This window comes from Lemur catta, chromosome 15 (genome assembly GCF_020740605.2).
Source record: "Lemur catta isolate mLemCat1 chromosome 15, mLemCat1.pri, whole genome shotgun sequence".
NCBI lineage: Eukaryota > Metazoa > Chordata > Mammalia > Primates > Lemuridae > Lemur > Lemur catta.
The window spans coordinates 52,230,482-52,247,149 of NC_059142.1; the positions used below are offsets into that span (position 1 = coordinate 52,230,482).

The window sequence follows — 16,668 nt, forward strand, 5'->3', positions numbered from 1 at the left end:
TTTTTAAATGTCCCAAAGTTTTATGATACTGAACATGGCCACAATGAACTTTAACCTAAAAGATTTAAAATCAGGTTAAACCTTAGCCATTAAGAAAACAAACCGACCCATGAGCAGAACACTTGAACTTCCCGGAATATCCTTCAAGGTAAACTAGATGCAGAATGTTAACTACTTACTATTTGAATATAACTTTATTGTTTTAATAAAACTGATATACGTGTTCCTTTAAAATAAAGTAATTCAAAAGAGTACAAAGAGAGTAAAAATCACCTGAAATCCAGTCACTTGGAGGCAACAGTTACCTTTTGGGTGACCATTCAGAAAGAAGTCTGTGTATATAATAAGCAAAGAGAAAAAATAGCAATTTTCCCTAAATGGGCTCTCCCTCTAATTTGACCTCATGTATATACAGAAAGGCTCTACTGGGTAGTGATTAAAAACACGGAATCTGGGCTGGACAGGGTGGCTCACACCTGTAATCCAAGCACTCTGGGGGGCCAAGGCAGGTGGATCACTTGAGCTCAGGAGTTCAAGACCAGCCTGAGCAAGATCAAGACCCTCATCTCTACTAAAAACAGAAAAATTAGCTAGGCGTGGTGGCACACACCTGTAGTCACAGATGAGGCTGAGGCAGAAGGATTGTTTGAGCCCAGGAGTTCGAAGCTGCAGTGCTCTATGATCACACCTGTGAATAGCCACTGTACTCCAGCCTGGGCAACATAGTGAATATAGTGAGACCCTGTGTCTAATGTACATACATGTATAGAGAGAGAGAGAGAGAGAGAGAGAGAGAGAGACAGAGACAGAGACAGAGACAGAGACAGAGAGACAGAGAGATAGAAAGAAGAAGAAAGAAAAAAATGGGACTAATAATGCCAATCTTTCAGTGCCTAAGATTAGGAATAATTTGTAATTTAGTGGCATACAATAAATGTTCCATAAATGCTAGCTATCCCACGGTGACTTCAACCATATGGCTTAGAGGTGAAATTGAAAAATCCCAAAGGAACATTGCATTTTTTTATGCATTTCTTTCCCCAAACAGAGGGTAGACTGATCTTCAGCCAGTCCCCCCAAAACAGTCTTGTGCAGGAACTGAAAGTTCATTCTCAGCATCTATTGGAAATCGTTTACTCAGCTGACAAAATAAATAGAATAAATGCAAACAAATTATTTGTTTTAAGAGCACACAAATAACAAACTGCACTCATTCTTAAAAACTAAATGCAGGCCAGGCCAGGCACTTAAGCTCAGGAGTTCGAGACCAGCCTGAATAAGAGCAAGACCCCATCTCTACTAAAAATAGAAAGAAATTAGCCAGGCATGGTGGCATGCTCCTGCAGTCCCAGCTACTCGGGAGGCTGAAGCAGAAGGATCGCTTGAGCCCAGGAGTTTGAGGTTCCAGTGAGCTATGAACTCCTGGGCTCAAAGGATTCTCCTGCCTCAGCCCCCCAAGTAGTTGGGACTATAGGCACACGCCACTGTGCCTTGCTTATTTTTTAGGTTAGCTAATTCAAAAACTTGAAATGGGACTTGTGCACTAAAATTCAGGACTTAAACTTTGTGAAAACTGTAACCAACCAAACTGAGGTTTGACTCTCAAGGATCACAACCAATGAGCACTCTTTTCTCAGAAAACTTACTCAAATGCTCTTACCTCACAGGCAGAAATCCTGTGATTTTTCCTTTCAGCATCTCTCAATCCACACCCCACCTTCATTCCTAGTATCTAATACCTACGGCAGGCAATTAACACACAACCTGATTACTGCAACCTTTCAGGCTTGGGACCCCAGGCTTCCCTCCTTGCAATCCGCTACACACAGAGAACACTTTCATCACCAGCTAAAACCTTCCAAGGCTTCTTAAAGACAAGATCAAATTCTTACTGAGTTTTACTTATCTGGCTCCAATTCTACCTTATTTTCTTCTGGACCCTAAATCCAGCCTTCTTATCTCAAACAGAGCTTCACTTGCACCCCTTCCCTGAACTGTCCATCCTTCTTTTCACCTAGCCCTGTCACCTCACAAAGTCCAGTTCAAGTCACACCTCTGCACACACCTTATTGAGACATCAGCTCTCACCAGTGTCTTCCTTTCCTGAATTACTCTAGTAGTTATGGTGTGCAAAACAACTCTAGCATTATACCAAATACCAGTTCACTACTAGGGTTTTATAGTTGTGTGATCTCGGATAGATTCATTTAACCTCTATGGGCCATCATTTCCTCATCTGTCAAATAATAAGTCTAACTTAAGAGATTTTAAAAGGTCTTTTCCTGTTCTAAAAATAATTTTATATACTGCCTTTTACTGTTTTACATATTAATCTCACTTCTCTTACTAGATTTTAGAGCTCCTAAAGGGAGAAAGTACATTTTATATTTCTTCCCCAACTCTTTTTTTTTTTTTTTTTTGAGACAGAGTCTCGCTCTGTTGCCCGGGTTGGAGTGAGTGCCATGGCGTCAGCCTAGCTCACAGCAACCTCAAACTCCTGGGCTTAAGCGATCCTACTGCCTTAGCCTCCCGAGTAGCTGGGACTACAGGCATGCGCCACCATGCCCGGCTAATTTTTTCTATATATATTTTTAGTTGGCCATATCATCTCTTTCTATGTTTTAGTAGAGACGGGGTCTCACTCTTGCTTAGGCTGGTCTCAAACTCCTGACCTTGAGCGATCCACCCGCCTCAGCCTCCCAGAGTGCTAGGATTACAGGCGCCCGGCCTTCTTCCCCAACTCTTACAGCAACTTATGCTAGGATCTGGCTCAGGGAGCTGCTCAGTAAGTGTGACATTGAAATAGGCCAAGCAGCACTGAGATAGGACACTACAAAGATCTAAGGGTGAACTCAAGACCTATTTCTAAAGTGTTTAAGAAACTGGCAAAGGTAGTTAGTGCCAGAGAGAGTAGAAGACACCTAGATGATCCAGGGACGGCTCTAGAATGGAATGACCACAGGTCTGAGAGCTCAAAACGGTCTTTTAATTCCTATGCAGCACTATTTGAAGTTACTTATACATAAGCCCCTAATGGCAGCTGCAACTCTTAGGTAAACTCATCTGGTGTTTTGTGTCCTAGGGTAGACTAGTTAGGGGTCTAGACAGTGTAGAACCTCTGGGACTATCTCAAGCCTGCCCTATAGCAGTGGGAGAATTAAGGTTCATTTCGGCCAGAGAGGCCTGAAACCTGCAACAGAAGAGTAACTCCTTCCATTTTTATGCCTTACTGCCCTCCCTTCCCATAATCAAGGAAAAAAACCACAAGTTTTTACAAGAGAGAAAGTAACAATGGTAGATATATTGAAACATTCAATTCTATTTAGGCTCCCAGTAAAATGTTTTTATTTTTCTCTCGTTTCTCAGGGCAGTAAACAGGTCAATGTGCAGACAGAGAGTGGGAAAGGATTCTTTTGGAAAAGAGTAATCAACATTAACTGAAAGTTAACCAGAAACTCCAAGAGAGTGAGAGGATGTAGTCCTTCTGAACTCCAATCAGAGTTAGAGGGATAAGCCCCATTCTATTTCATTATCTTGAAATGAAATGTACATCTCCTTTACCAAGAGACGGCAAATACACCCCTAGTTCAATCAAAGTTAAACTAGTCAATAATATTCTAGCCACTTATAAAACGTGTTTTGGCTCACAACTAACATCCTCAAGAATTATCAAATCAAATCAAAAGCAACTCAAATGAAGCCAGCTTACTCCTTAAAGAACCAAATGAGGAAACCCCACTTTTTTTAGTAACAGCTCTTAAGAAAGCATGTCCCCCCTCTTCACCCAGCCATTTCACACAGTTATGAGACAAACGGCAACTACTGTGTCCTCACTTTTTTTTTTTTTTTTTTTTTTTTGGGAGTAAAGCCACAAGATTACTAACAAACAGCTAATGGCCACCGTTTAAAAGCAATAATGGCACTATGACTTCATATTTCAATCATCTATTAAATTGGAAGAACCAAATATATGTATTTTTCTCTCTCTCCCAAGAAAACCTGAAAGTAAATGTGAACACTGATTCAGTTTCTCCCCCATCATAAAAATTTCTGGGCGAATGTTAAACTGTAGTATCATCTTCCCTAATAATAGGATGGGAGAGATGTGTTCTAAACTTGTTGAGGAGTTTACTAATTTAAGTTAAAGAATTTATAAAATGTTCATGGTCTAGAAAAACTTCAGTGACAGAAATTAGGGAAAGTTCTCATCTAAATATTCTTAATAAGAGACCACACATCCCTAGCTTTGGTTTAATTTGTTGTTTTTGTGCTAAATATGCAATGGGACAAACTTATAGAAAAATATGAACTACCAGCCTTCCTAGGTTTAAGCTTCCAGGGTAAGCTTAGTGAAAAAATTTAACTTTGTATTTAAAAAAAAAAAAAGGGCCCAAAAGAGTTTTTGCACAGGCTATAAATGTGGGTATTTCAGTAGCCAGTCTTACTATGATATCACAAGTGGGTTATCTGCTGAAAACAGTAATCACCTACAAAAACATCAAATTATCTCCTCTGTACACCAATGAAACAGTAATTCTGTAGTCTAAGTCACCTTTGCTCTGATTTCTAGCTCTCTGAGAAAACAGAAACAGAGGACATATGTCTTTCTAAAACCTATAGATGGTTCTGTGCACTTTCTGACAATGTAGTGCTGGCTTCAAGAAAATCCTCAAAAAGCTTGCTTGGTGCTACAAACACAGCTTTGAAATGAACACAAAGACACAAAGTTTTCTTCTCCTTAATGGGCTGGTTCAGTATTATCTTCTGAAGTTCAACCTACATTTCTAATATTAAGAAATTACTTTAAAAAAAAAAAAACAAAGAAATTACTGCGCAGCTGTTTTTTTTTTTGAGACAGAGTCTCGGTCTGTTGCCCGGGCTAGAGTGAGTGCTGTGGCGTCAGCCTAGCTCACAGCAACCTCAAACTCCTGAGCTTAAGCAATCCTCCTGCCTCAGCCTCCCGAGTAGCTGGGACTACAGGCATGCACCACCACGCCAGGCTAATTTTTTCCATATATATATTTTTTTAGTTGGCCAGATAATTTCTTTCTATTTTTAGTAGAGACAGGGGTCTCACTTTTGCTCAGGCTGGTCTCGAACTCCTGACCTCGAGCGATCCACCCGCCTCAGCCTCCCAGAGTGCTAGGATTACAGGCGTGAGCCACCGCGCCCAGCCACTGTGCAGTTATTCAGAGTAGAACTCTACCCCTTGGGCAATGAGAGCAAAATAGGTCCACATAACTTAAAAAAGAACTATCACAAGTCCTTTTATAAAGGACCCTATCTCTAAATTTCCCCTTTCTTCCTCTTTATAAAATTCTAAGAATTTCATTCAGGGGCAGTAAACAAATGGGTGGCAAATTCCAACAATCGGACTAAGGCTCAGAGGAAAAAATGTCAAAACTTGAGATACAGCGAACACATCAGCCTTTCCTCTCCTAAAGTTGACATACTGTTTGATAACACCCACCCTTGTAAAAATAAATTACATATCCAAAAGGGCAACCCGCGCTAGTCAATTGAGTAAACAACATAATTAACATGTGCCAGGTGGAGAGCGAATCCTCATGCAAATAGTGGGACTCAAAATAAGCTGCAAACTGTAAAGAAGCTTATTTCTAAACTGTCAGCAGGTTTCTTTTGTGCAATTAGAGTTTAATATGGGGTAATTGCTCCTCAAGTTTCTTTTAAGAAAATCAAAATCTGACTTGTACAATAGCAGGTTTAACCTTATTATTTAGAACTCCCTCAGTTTTTTCACAAAGAATAAAAATACACTGAGGTTTCTAAATGAGTTTTGGCATATACTTCTAGCAACCTCTCTAAACTGGGAAAATTAATTTCTAACCCACCAGGATCATATTCCAGAATGTAAAACCTTTCGGCTATGTAAAATAAGACTAATTGAATGCTTTCACATAAATACTTCAAGTTTAGGTCTTTTTAAAAAATCCTCCAATTTTTTATAAAACTATACAAGGTAAATCAATCCTTCCTTTCTACAATCACATTACTTTGATTTACTTGAAATATTACCCGTATCAATAGACAAATAGAAATACTCAAAGCATTCACACAAAGGCAGTTAAAGACCACACATCACACCAACTCTCTTAAGTCATATTTAAGATTCTACTCAACATTTATCTCAAGCTCTCCAGATCAAACATGATGCTAAATATTAAAAGTGTGCAATGAAAAAAGAAGGACCACAGCTTCTTTGTGTGTTATCTAGATGAAAGAAGGTAGGTGAGTACAAGGACAGGAGATCTCAGCATTGTGCTCAGCACCAACACTTACCTTGAGGATGTCCCCCCTTTTGAAGCTCAGCTCGTCGTCTGCAGTAGCTTTGAAGTCATATTTGGCGATGGCTTCCATTCTGAGCGCTGCTCAGTGCTCAGCAGCCTGAAGCAGGGGGAAGGGAGTCTTCCCTGCTGAAGCAACCCAGCGCTCTGGGCTCAGCCTTGCCTCTCTTCTGGGACTCGCTCCTGCACTCTGGGCCGCACAATGCCACCCTGAATCAGAAGAGGGACAATTAGGAGAAGGGGCCAGGATCGAAGGCAGCCCCGCCCTGGCAATCGGCCTGTTGTCCCAGCCCCCACGCCCCCTGGCTCAGCCTGGCTCAGCCCTCCTCCCTCCCTCCCAGGCAACAGCCCTGCTCTCGTTCTTCCTCTTTTCAGCCTCAGCCCCAGGCGACTGACAGGCCCGCTGGCCAATGACGGCAGCTGCTTGAGCTATTCCAGAACACACTTCCTCTTCCTTCCCGCTGGGTGTGCGCGGTGTGCAGGAACCGGCTGGTGTTCCACTCAGTTGCCGCCTTTCCTCCCTCACCCTTTACTCTCTCTTCTCCAAGCACCAAATGCAGTCCACTGAAAGAAAGGCCTCACCCTGGGAACGGCACCTGTCGCTTCTCAGATAAGCAGGACTGTCTCCCTCCCAACCTTTCTGGTTTCCTGAGAATACTGGCTCTCCTACTCACACTAAAAAGCAAGCAATGCAGGCTTTCATCTCCACCTGCTTTGCTCTTTTCTGGAAACTAAATCTCGGTCTGCTCCCAAGAGAGCAGAAAGTGAACTTAGGAACTGCTATTTTAGTCCACTCAGTACTACGAACACCAGCGGCTTTCCCCCACCACTTCCAAACTGATCAGCAAGCTCAGGTAACCAGAGAAAGGATGGTTTGGCGCTTTCTGCTGGTGGAGATGGTGCTCTTGCATGAGGCCCCCTGTCCCCTGAAGATCCTCAAGCCTTTGGGGTCCTGCCCAGTCCTAGAAATAGACGACCAAAGCTCAGCAGTCCAGACTGACTCCACATTTTTTTTCTTTGAAATAAAGCTGTTCAGTTTTCATTATATAAAGATACATGTAACATCAAAATTGGTATAGAAACCTGAATAGAAAAATAACTGCCTTTTACATATACAAACTTATGAACATTTGGCATTGTCACTAGTTGCTTTAGAATTCAGGATGTCAGAAAACATTTACACATACATATATTGGGTCATAAATTATGAAATGTCCAATTTTGAATCAAAAGTGTACTTTACTATATCTCAAAGAAGAATCAGTCCAATTAAAGTATGCAAATAAACTATAGACACAGTTTTGCCATATATATGTGTATAAAACTCTATATGCATGTGTCTATATATGTATACGTCAATACATTAATGTAGAACTTCACAGATTTTGTAGATATAAAAATCAACATAGAGGTGATTAGAAGACATATATCAATACATATATATAGAACTACCTATACTATTAAACATATGGGCAAGAGAATCCAAACAAAACTCACTGACAGAAATGCTGGGACACAGAGCCACACACATACAGACATAAAGAGAGGCCAACAATAACTTCAAGGACACTAGGGCCTCCTTGCCATCTGTTGGTAATGAAGGAAACCCAAGTGGGTGGAGGAGTTTTTTTTTTCCAAATGTTTCATGGGATCTGTTTTGATTCTAATCTCCAAGCCAATGTCCTTTAGGGAAAGTGATCATAACTTCTATTCAAACTAAGAGCTGAGCTGCCCAGTCCTCCTGAAACTAGCCATGAGAATAAGTGCTCATGGTCTACCCAGATAAGCTGGTCTCAACACCAGCTTGGCAGCTGTGGGCCTCCACATAGTTTCTAACTAGCCTGAGAAGCAGAGCTGAAGTCCTAATCTACACTTGAAAGGAATCCCTTTTTCAGAATCTGAGCTGCCAAGTATCTTGTTTGGGGAAAGACAGTGCAGGGGGATGTCAAACAGAGGTCTCTCACTATCACCTAGAGCACAGCTTCTTTTCTCAGAGAAAAACTCAGCTGCACTCTGCAGGTAAAAGATTAGGTCAGAACCTTTAGGTAATGTATCAGGTGACGGTGAACTGAGGGCAGTGCCATAGTAAAGAGTCTTTAGCCATGAATATGGGGCACAACCTAGACCTTTGCATTACTGAAGGAAAATAAAGCCCCATTCTTCTTTGCTCAGTCACTGTTTTCATACATGCTAAACAAAAGCAGAAAACAACAGAATGGGGACAGATTATTTATAGTGACACCTTTCTTGGATAATTACCATCTAGCAGCTCATGAGTGGTTATTATTCTTTTGTTCTAAAGTTAACAATTGGGGCACTAATCAAGCATAGCTGCAAATGGACTAAGCAGTAAACCAGCTGGGAATATTAACATTAGACCAAGATGAGTATTATCAAAGAGGAAAGAAATCATCTGATAATAAAAAGTCTTTCAGTCAAATTCCAAAAGCCAAACATTCTTCTGCAGGTAACTAATAAACAAAACCAATGTTTATTATTTCAGGCCATACCTAAGATATTCTATGTGGTGCTGGCTACAACAGAGGAAAGAACGAGTTCTAGCAAATATTTTAAAAATACAAAGATTAGTCTCAGAGTATTTATTTTTGTGTATCCTTAAATGCCCTTCACTTGCACTCTGTGTAATTAATTTATTTTTATCAAACTAACCCATGTACATAATTCTAAAAGTCAGAGTTATTAAAAGGCTTATGAAAAAGAGCACGTCCCTACCAACACCCACAAGCAATCACTCTCAATTTTGTTTTTAGCTTTCTCTTTGTATTTACTTACAGTATTTCTAAATAATATGCGCCTGCTGCTGTTTCTTAGTTTATTCCAGCCATTATCCATTACCTGAAAGGGGAGGACTTGGCTGTTCCACCCCAGCCATTCCCCTGCCCTATTCCAGTAATATCACAAATCCTGGTTTAAGCACTAGCATTATAAAATATTGTTCATTAATGATTTAAATAATGTACTAAAACCAACCTTACTTTGTTGTACAATCCTTTAATTTTCCCCAGCATTAACAACTGTTTGGTTTCTTTTTTTGTTTTCCTTGCCTAGTTTCCAATGTATCTATTTTTACTTTTTAACAAAACCTGGAAAATCTCTGCTACATGCTATCAATATTTTCCTCAGCCTATTTATTTGAACTGGTCTCTTGGTCTGATTGTTGAGACTATGTATCAATGATGGGAAGCTGAAGAATAATTGAGCTGACCTGAGAAAATAGGGAGCTTCATTTTTGAAAAACAACAATCAAACAGAAAGCCAAAGCACCGTCCCTGTCAAGATACTATGTACTAAAACAGGTCACAAATTTCTATGTCATTCAGGATTTAAAACAATGGCACTGTTACCAAAAAGTAGCAGCACATAAACCAAGACAGTTCTCAACACCTGCTTCCCTGCTGCTACTCATCTGCCACAGGTTCCTGAGTGAAAGCTTAAAAAGACTGACCCTCTTGAAAATCATGTTTCCAAGTAACTATTACTTTGCGAAATATAGTTGAACAGAAAATTAAATCAATACTTCCATGGATGTGCCAAATAAAAATTAGCATCTCATACAGAAAACTTTCAAGAGGTCAGCTTATTAGGCTATCAATACAAAAGAGCACATAGGCTAAGCGAACTGAAAAGGATGTGTTTCAGTAAAGAAAATTCTATCATATACACAACACTATTATTAAAAGGAAGAAAGCTGAAAGTAGACACAATGAATAATGATTTTAACAGAGTAGATGTTTCTGTTTGCTTCCCAAGAAAATAGGGTAGTAGTGCATTAAACGCTGAAGCCAAATGAGAGCATCTCTAAAACTGTTATCAGCACGTATCTCTGCAACCCATCCCGACCAATGATTTTGTTTTTGTTTTACAAACCCAGGAGATGATGTCACTATGAGAGTGAATATTGAGCTGTTCCCCTTTATTTCTTTTTAATGATTCCATTTAAATGCTGTTTTTTCAACATTTTAAAAAATTATTTTAGGCCGGACGCGGTGGCTCACGCCTGTAATCCTAGCCCTCTGGGAGACCGAGGTGGGTGGATCGCTCGAGGTCAGGAGTTCAAGACCAGCCTGAGCGAGACCCCGTCTCTATTAAAAATAGAAATAAATTATCTGGCCAACTAAAATATATATAGAAAAAAAAAATTAGCTGGGCATGGTGGCGCATGCTTGTAATCCCAGCTACTCGGGAGGCTGAGGCAGTAGGATCGCTTAAAGCCCAGGAGTTTGAGGTTGCTGTGAGCTAGGCTGATGCCACGGCACTCACTCTAGCCTGGGCAACAAAGTGAGACTCTGTCTCAAAAAAAAAAAAAATATATTTTAATAGGTTTGGGGGTACAAGTTAAATTCAGTTATACACATCTATTGTATAGTGGTGGAGTCTGGGCTTGTGGGATACTCATCACCCCACAGGTGATTTTTCATCCCAAACGCCCTCCTCTTTCCCCTTTTGAGTCTCCAATTTCCATTACAGCACTCCATGTGCCCTTGTGTAGCCATAGTTTAGTTCCCACTTATACATGAGAACATATAGCATTTCTTTGTTCCTGAGTTACTCCACTTAGGATAATGGCCTCCAGTTCCGTCCAAGTTCTAGCAGTGAATTTTAAGAAGGGTAAGTATAACTTTAACCCTTCATTTCAAACAATAGGCACTGTATCTGAAAATGTAGTGTCCTAAAGGTATTTGTAATATTTTCTTTTCTTTCTTCCATTTAATTCTCTTCTTCCCAAAATTCACAGAAAATAAAATACATGACACTTTCTGGGCCAGTATAGCTTAGTGTTAAGACTGTGCATGGTCTGTAGAGGAAGGCTGACCTAGGTTCAAGTAATGACCCTGCCACGTACAGCTATCATTTTGGGCAAGCCTTTTAAACAAGCCCCAGTTTTCTCATCTGTATAATACCTACCTTATAAGATTCACTAAGCATAAAATTAGATAACATAGATAATATACATGAAGTGCTTTGGACAGAGCCTGACATACAACAGTCACTCAAAATAAGTTAAAAATGTTACTCTACTTAAAACATACGAAAAGAAATGCAAATTAGAACAATGAGATTTCTTTCACAGACTAATTGGCTTTTTTTTTTTTTTTTTTGAGACAGGGTCTCACTCTGTCACCAGGGCTAGAGTGCAGTGGTGTCATCATAGCTCACCGCAACCTAACTTCTGGGCTCTAGCGATCCTGCCTCAGCCTCTTAAGTAGCTGAGACTATGGGCACACGCCACTACAACTGGCTAATTTTTCTTTCTTTCTTTCATTTTTTTTTTTTTTTTTTTGGTAGAGATGGGGTCTCGCTCTTACTCACTCTGGTCTCAAATTCCTGACCTCAAGCAATCCTCCTGCTGAGGCCTCCCAACAAGCCTGAGCCACCAAGCCTGGCCTAATTAGCACATTTTTAAAAGATTTGTAACATCTAGTCTCTGCAACACTTTGGGTAAACATTTTACCCTATCTGATGTTCATTCACTCAACATTTTGAGAAGTTACTAATTGCCAGACAATGTGGCATGGTACTAAAATTATAACAATAAAACCATGCAAGAGCCCACACTATAGCAGGGAATTAATTTGCTCAATCTTTTTAGGGAGTTATTTGGTAATATCTATTGATGATTTTTAAATACATAGCCTCATCAAGCAATTCTATTTTCCAGATTTATCTCACTGAAATAGTGACACAAAATACAATGTGAAAAATATGAGATTAATATCCATAAGCTTATATATAGAATATCTCTCTTTAAGTATCTAGGTTGTTATCAAGTTTTAAAAAGCTGCAGAAATATTATAGTTCATTCCATTTCTGTAAAGCAAAATAATATGTCAGTATGTGCTTACAAAAAAAAAAAAAAAAAGCTCAGAAGGGTAACAATGATCATCTCCAGTAGTGAGATCACAAAATACTTTTACTTTCCACATAATACACCTCAATTGTATTTTCACTGTCTTTACAGCAAGCATGAATTACTTCTGTAGTCAGAAAGAACACAAACCGAAAAGCTTACTGATGCTCTGCAGTTACACCTGGATTTAAATGTCACTTTACCACTTACTAACTGGAGGACACTGGAGAAATGACTTATATTCTATAATCCCTAGTATCCCTCAACAGGAAAATGGGGACAATAACAGCACCTACCTTATAAAGTCATTTTGATGATTAAAGGAGACAGTGCCTTTAAATTGCCTGGCAGATTAGCTGGGCGTGGAGGCAGCTACTTGGAAGGCTGAGGCAGGAGGATAGCTTGAGCCCAGGAGTTTGAGGTTGCTGTGAGCTAGGCTGACGCCACGGCACTCTAGCCCAGCCAAGACAGTGAGACTCTGTCTCAAAAAAAAAAAAAGAAAAAAGAAAAAAAAAAGAAAAGAAAAAAAGGAAAATAAATAAATAGTCTTGCAGAATCTCTAGCTTGCTCCAAAAGATTGAGCTTATTAATTCCCTGCTATAGTGTGGGCTCTGCGAGATTTTACTATTATAATATAGACTTAATCCAGAGACTTTAACTAGCATCTTCAGTCCCTTTTCAAATATCAATCCACATGTTCCAACACTAAATCTCGAACTTCCATCTACATATACAGAAGTTGAAAATACTGTAAGATGAAAATGCATTTAATACACCTAACCTACCAATCATAACTTAGCCGAGGCTACCTTAAATGTGCTTTGAATACTTACATTAGCTTACAGTTGAGCAAAATCATCTAACACAAAGCCTATTTTATATAAAGTATCGAATATCTCCTGCAATTTATTGAATACTAGACTGAGAGTGAAAAACAAAATGGTTATATGGGTACTTGAAGTACAGTTTCTACAGAGTACTACTGCTATCGTGCCATCATAAAGTTGAAAAATGCTTTCAAGTCAGGAACCATCTGTACAGACTCAGAAGAACTCTCTGGTAGGCAAATTAATAGCCCTATTAAGTATAAACTTAAGTCACTCCACATCTCAGACCTAACAATGAAAAAAAATTTACACATATAAAAGCTAATCGCACCAACAATTCACTCATTCTATTAGGCTATTCTAAATATTTACTTCATATATACAGAAAGTATAATTTTAGGTTGAGTAACTTAAAGCTGCCAGTCTTTCTACGTTATGGCTGCACTCGGTAACAAGTTTTTTTTGTTGTTGTTTTTTTTGGTCCTTGGACCATTTGCATCAAAACCACCCCATTCAGACACCGATTCGCCGTGGGATGCCTCCTGGAGTTCTGCCAGAACCTATTTTTAAAAAGATTCCCAGGTGATTCCTATACATACCAAATTTTAAGAGTCACTGCTATACCATAAAGGTGCCTTAACCAGATTTTAAAATTTACATTCCAGATAAAGCATGAGAATGTCCGTGCATAAAATAAAAATGCATATTCACTTGGCACACTTGGGAAAAAGCTAACTTTGACAAATAAAATTAAAAAAAAAAAGACTCTCAAAGGCCATTCAGTTCCTCTGAACTAAGGAGATAATTATTAATTTCTCTCAGGAGAGCAAGATGGCTCTCTATTCTGTATTACTTCATTTCTCCAAAATCTATTACCCATACTGCCCTGTATAACAATTAGAACTCCACTGCACAACATACAACATAACAGGATTTACTGAGAAAAATCTCTAAGTACCATTAACAAGTACTATTAACAAGTAGTATTTAAAACCCAGCAATCTTCACAAATCCGAATAACTTGCTGCAGGAGTAAACTGCCTCAAGCATTTAAATGCTTGTCTTTAGTACCAAAGAAAGCTGATTACAAGAATTAACTTATTTTTTTAATCTTAGAATTAGGAAAATTTTGAACATGGGAAGGAACAAATAAAGATATTTCTTTCTGTCAAAAACAACAACGAAGTCTGATTATAACAGATGCAGAAAAAGTTTGTTTTTTTTTTTTTACCACTTTGATCTCGGAACACTGATTTTCAAATGAAAGCCTGATAAAGAATAAATTAATACAACTACAGTGGGCAGGTTTTAACTAACTTATCAATGGTCTAAATAAGCTCTATTCCCTTAAAATTTTCAGGCTATCTTATTTCTGTTCTAATATAATATAGATCTATAGTTGATTTTCATTTTTTAACATTAACCACTCCCACTAAAAGTCAGTAAGTCATATAAGCCCCAAATTGACCCAATCTTCCTTACCAATATAAAAGAGACATAGGGGAAAAAAGCATAAGCAAGTCAAGTGTAAGCAGGCACAAAAGCATAACCTTACAATGAAGAAAATAACTAAAACACTGGCTGGGTGACTCACGCCTGTTAGTCGTAGCACCTCCAGACGCTGAGATGGGAGGATTGCTTGAGCCCAGGAGTTCGAGGTTCTAGCCTGCTCCACAGAGCAAGATCCTGTCTCTAGCTAACACACACACACACACACACACACACACACACACACACACACACACACCACAAGCAAACTACACTTGTGACCTAGTCACAGTATTGATTACTTAGGGGTAAATTCAATCTTTTGAGCCTCCCAGTTTCCAGGGGGAAAACTTAAGCCTATCGTGGCTCTATAGCAACCCTCTGGCTAACTGAAGGAACACAGGGGACGCTTAAAAGTAGAGGAATGAAACCAAGGAAAGAGGGTATCTTCCCGAGAATAAAAATGGAATCTGAAAACAAGGGAGAAAACGAACAGCACCAAAGGGCAGAAACTTAAAAAAAAAAAAAAAAAAAAAATTATGCCTGAGAGGGGACGGCAAGGAGGAAGGGGAAGTAGATTAGAAAGAAAGGGGAGGGGGTAAATGACTTGCATTACACAAGCAAGCATTTCGTGTCTCTAGCGGAATGGAGAGAAGATAGAGAGGGAAGGAAATAACTGAAGTAGTACCAAGTGAAAGAGGGTTAAGAAAGCCAAAATAGACTAATGCTAATTTCTCTGTGTCTTTTTTACTCTTTTCTAAGTCAATAGCATCAAAAGATAGACGCTGAGTGCACTTCAGTCCCCTTCAAATTGCACTTCTATAGCGTTTGAAGCCAGTCTTGAATAACTTTCTGAGCAAATGGTAACTCATCTGGCTTACAATCATACTTGGATATCGCTGCAAATGAAAATTACCAGGCCCCTCACTCGCTGAAATACTTCCTCGGTGCATTCCAACCCGCTGCTGCTTTACTTTTCTTGACAAATATTTTTCAAACAGTTTTATTTTCTAAAGCTTCAGGATAAAGGTATCTCCTCTACCTCCGGCAGCAAATATTCTAACTCACGGTGGATTACAGCACAAGATCTGGCCCAAAGACGCCAAGAGATGGTGACGTGGTTGCCGTGCAGGTCGAAGGAGCATCAATCACATTTGCAACCTACACCGAATCCCCCGCCTGCCAGGCTAAGTCAGACTGACTCACAGAATTAGTACCCTGCGCCTCTCGGGCTTCTCCCTGGCCCCTGCTGCGCAAACCCTCATTATGAAAGCATGAGATTTAACTAAGAAGCCCCGTCCTCTTCCCTCGGGGTTCCGGGTTCTGCCTAGAGCCGAGAGCCGGAGGAGGACGGCCGCCAGAAAGGAAGAGTCCCCCAAGGGGAAACGTGAAATCCGGAGTCCTGGGGATTCCGCTCCTCGTCCCAAGCCTCGCCGCTCAGACCCGAACCGAACCCCAGGCTGGGCCGGGTTTCCCCGGGGCCCACTCCCGCTGCGGAGCGGGGAGGAAGAGGCACCGGAGCAGCGCTGAGAGCCGCCGCCCGCACTCACCGTGGCGCAGCTGCTCCACTCTGCGTCCGGCCGGCCCCTCCACAGCGCTGCGAGCGGCTGCCGACCCCGCTACTGCTCCCCGAGGGCAGCACCTGCTCTTGCCGACGTCACGGCCACAGCCACCGCTGCCGCCACTACCGCCACTGCCGCCGCCGCCCGGTCGCGGAAGCAGCTCAGCGGCCTCGCTTCCGCTCCCCGCTCCTCGTCGATATCCCGCGAGAACTACCCCATGCGGCCCCGCCCCGCCCTCCCCTCCCCCGCGAGACTTCCCTCGGCGGAAAAGGTCCAGAGCGCAAGCGCCGCGCCTTGGCGAACCCCCTCAGGTAGAGACAAACTTGGTGCTACGGCGCATGCGCCAGACTTCCCACAGCTGGTGGCCCTGGCACGGCCCGGCCCCCGAGTCGCTGTAACTCTCTCGGTGCCAGAGCGAGTACATGACAGCTCATTCCTGAAGGAATAACTCTTTCACATTCTTGTCACTTTCCCTCCCCTTTCTACAAAACCAAAGCGATTAGGGGTTGAGGGAGGAGATCTCCTTCCAGCACGAAGCACGTAAATGGAGGATCACACCTTGAAATGTTTGAGAGTCTGGTCCGTACAAACTCCATAGTATTGGGTGATTACTGTAT

At 40.8% G+C, this 16,668-nt stretch overlaps 1 protein-coding gene across 2 annotated transcripts in view; it reads right to left on the reverse strand.

Annotated features, from left to right (window-relative positions):
* The window catches only part of GRB2 (growth factor receptor bound protein 2), a 66,849-nt gene extending 50,580 nt beyond the window's left edge, over positions 1-16,269 (reverse strand). Inside the window, exons 1-2 of one of the 2 annotated variants that reach the window (XM_045569900.1) lie at positions 16,040-16,269; positions 6,301-6,515 (exon numbers count right to left, since the gene is read on the reverse strand). In XM_045569900.1, coding sequence (XP_045425856.1) covers positions 6,301-6,378 — 78 coding nt within the window. In that variant the 5' untranslated portion in view covers positions 6,379-6,515; positions 16,040-16,269. Of the gene's footprint in view, positions 1-6,300; positions 6,516-12,470; positions 12,621-16,039 lie in introns of those variants that run through there. The other variant, XM_045569901.1, reaches the window with a different exon arrangement.
* Positions 16,270-16,668: the final 399 nt, after the last annotated feature.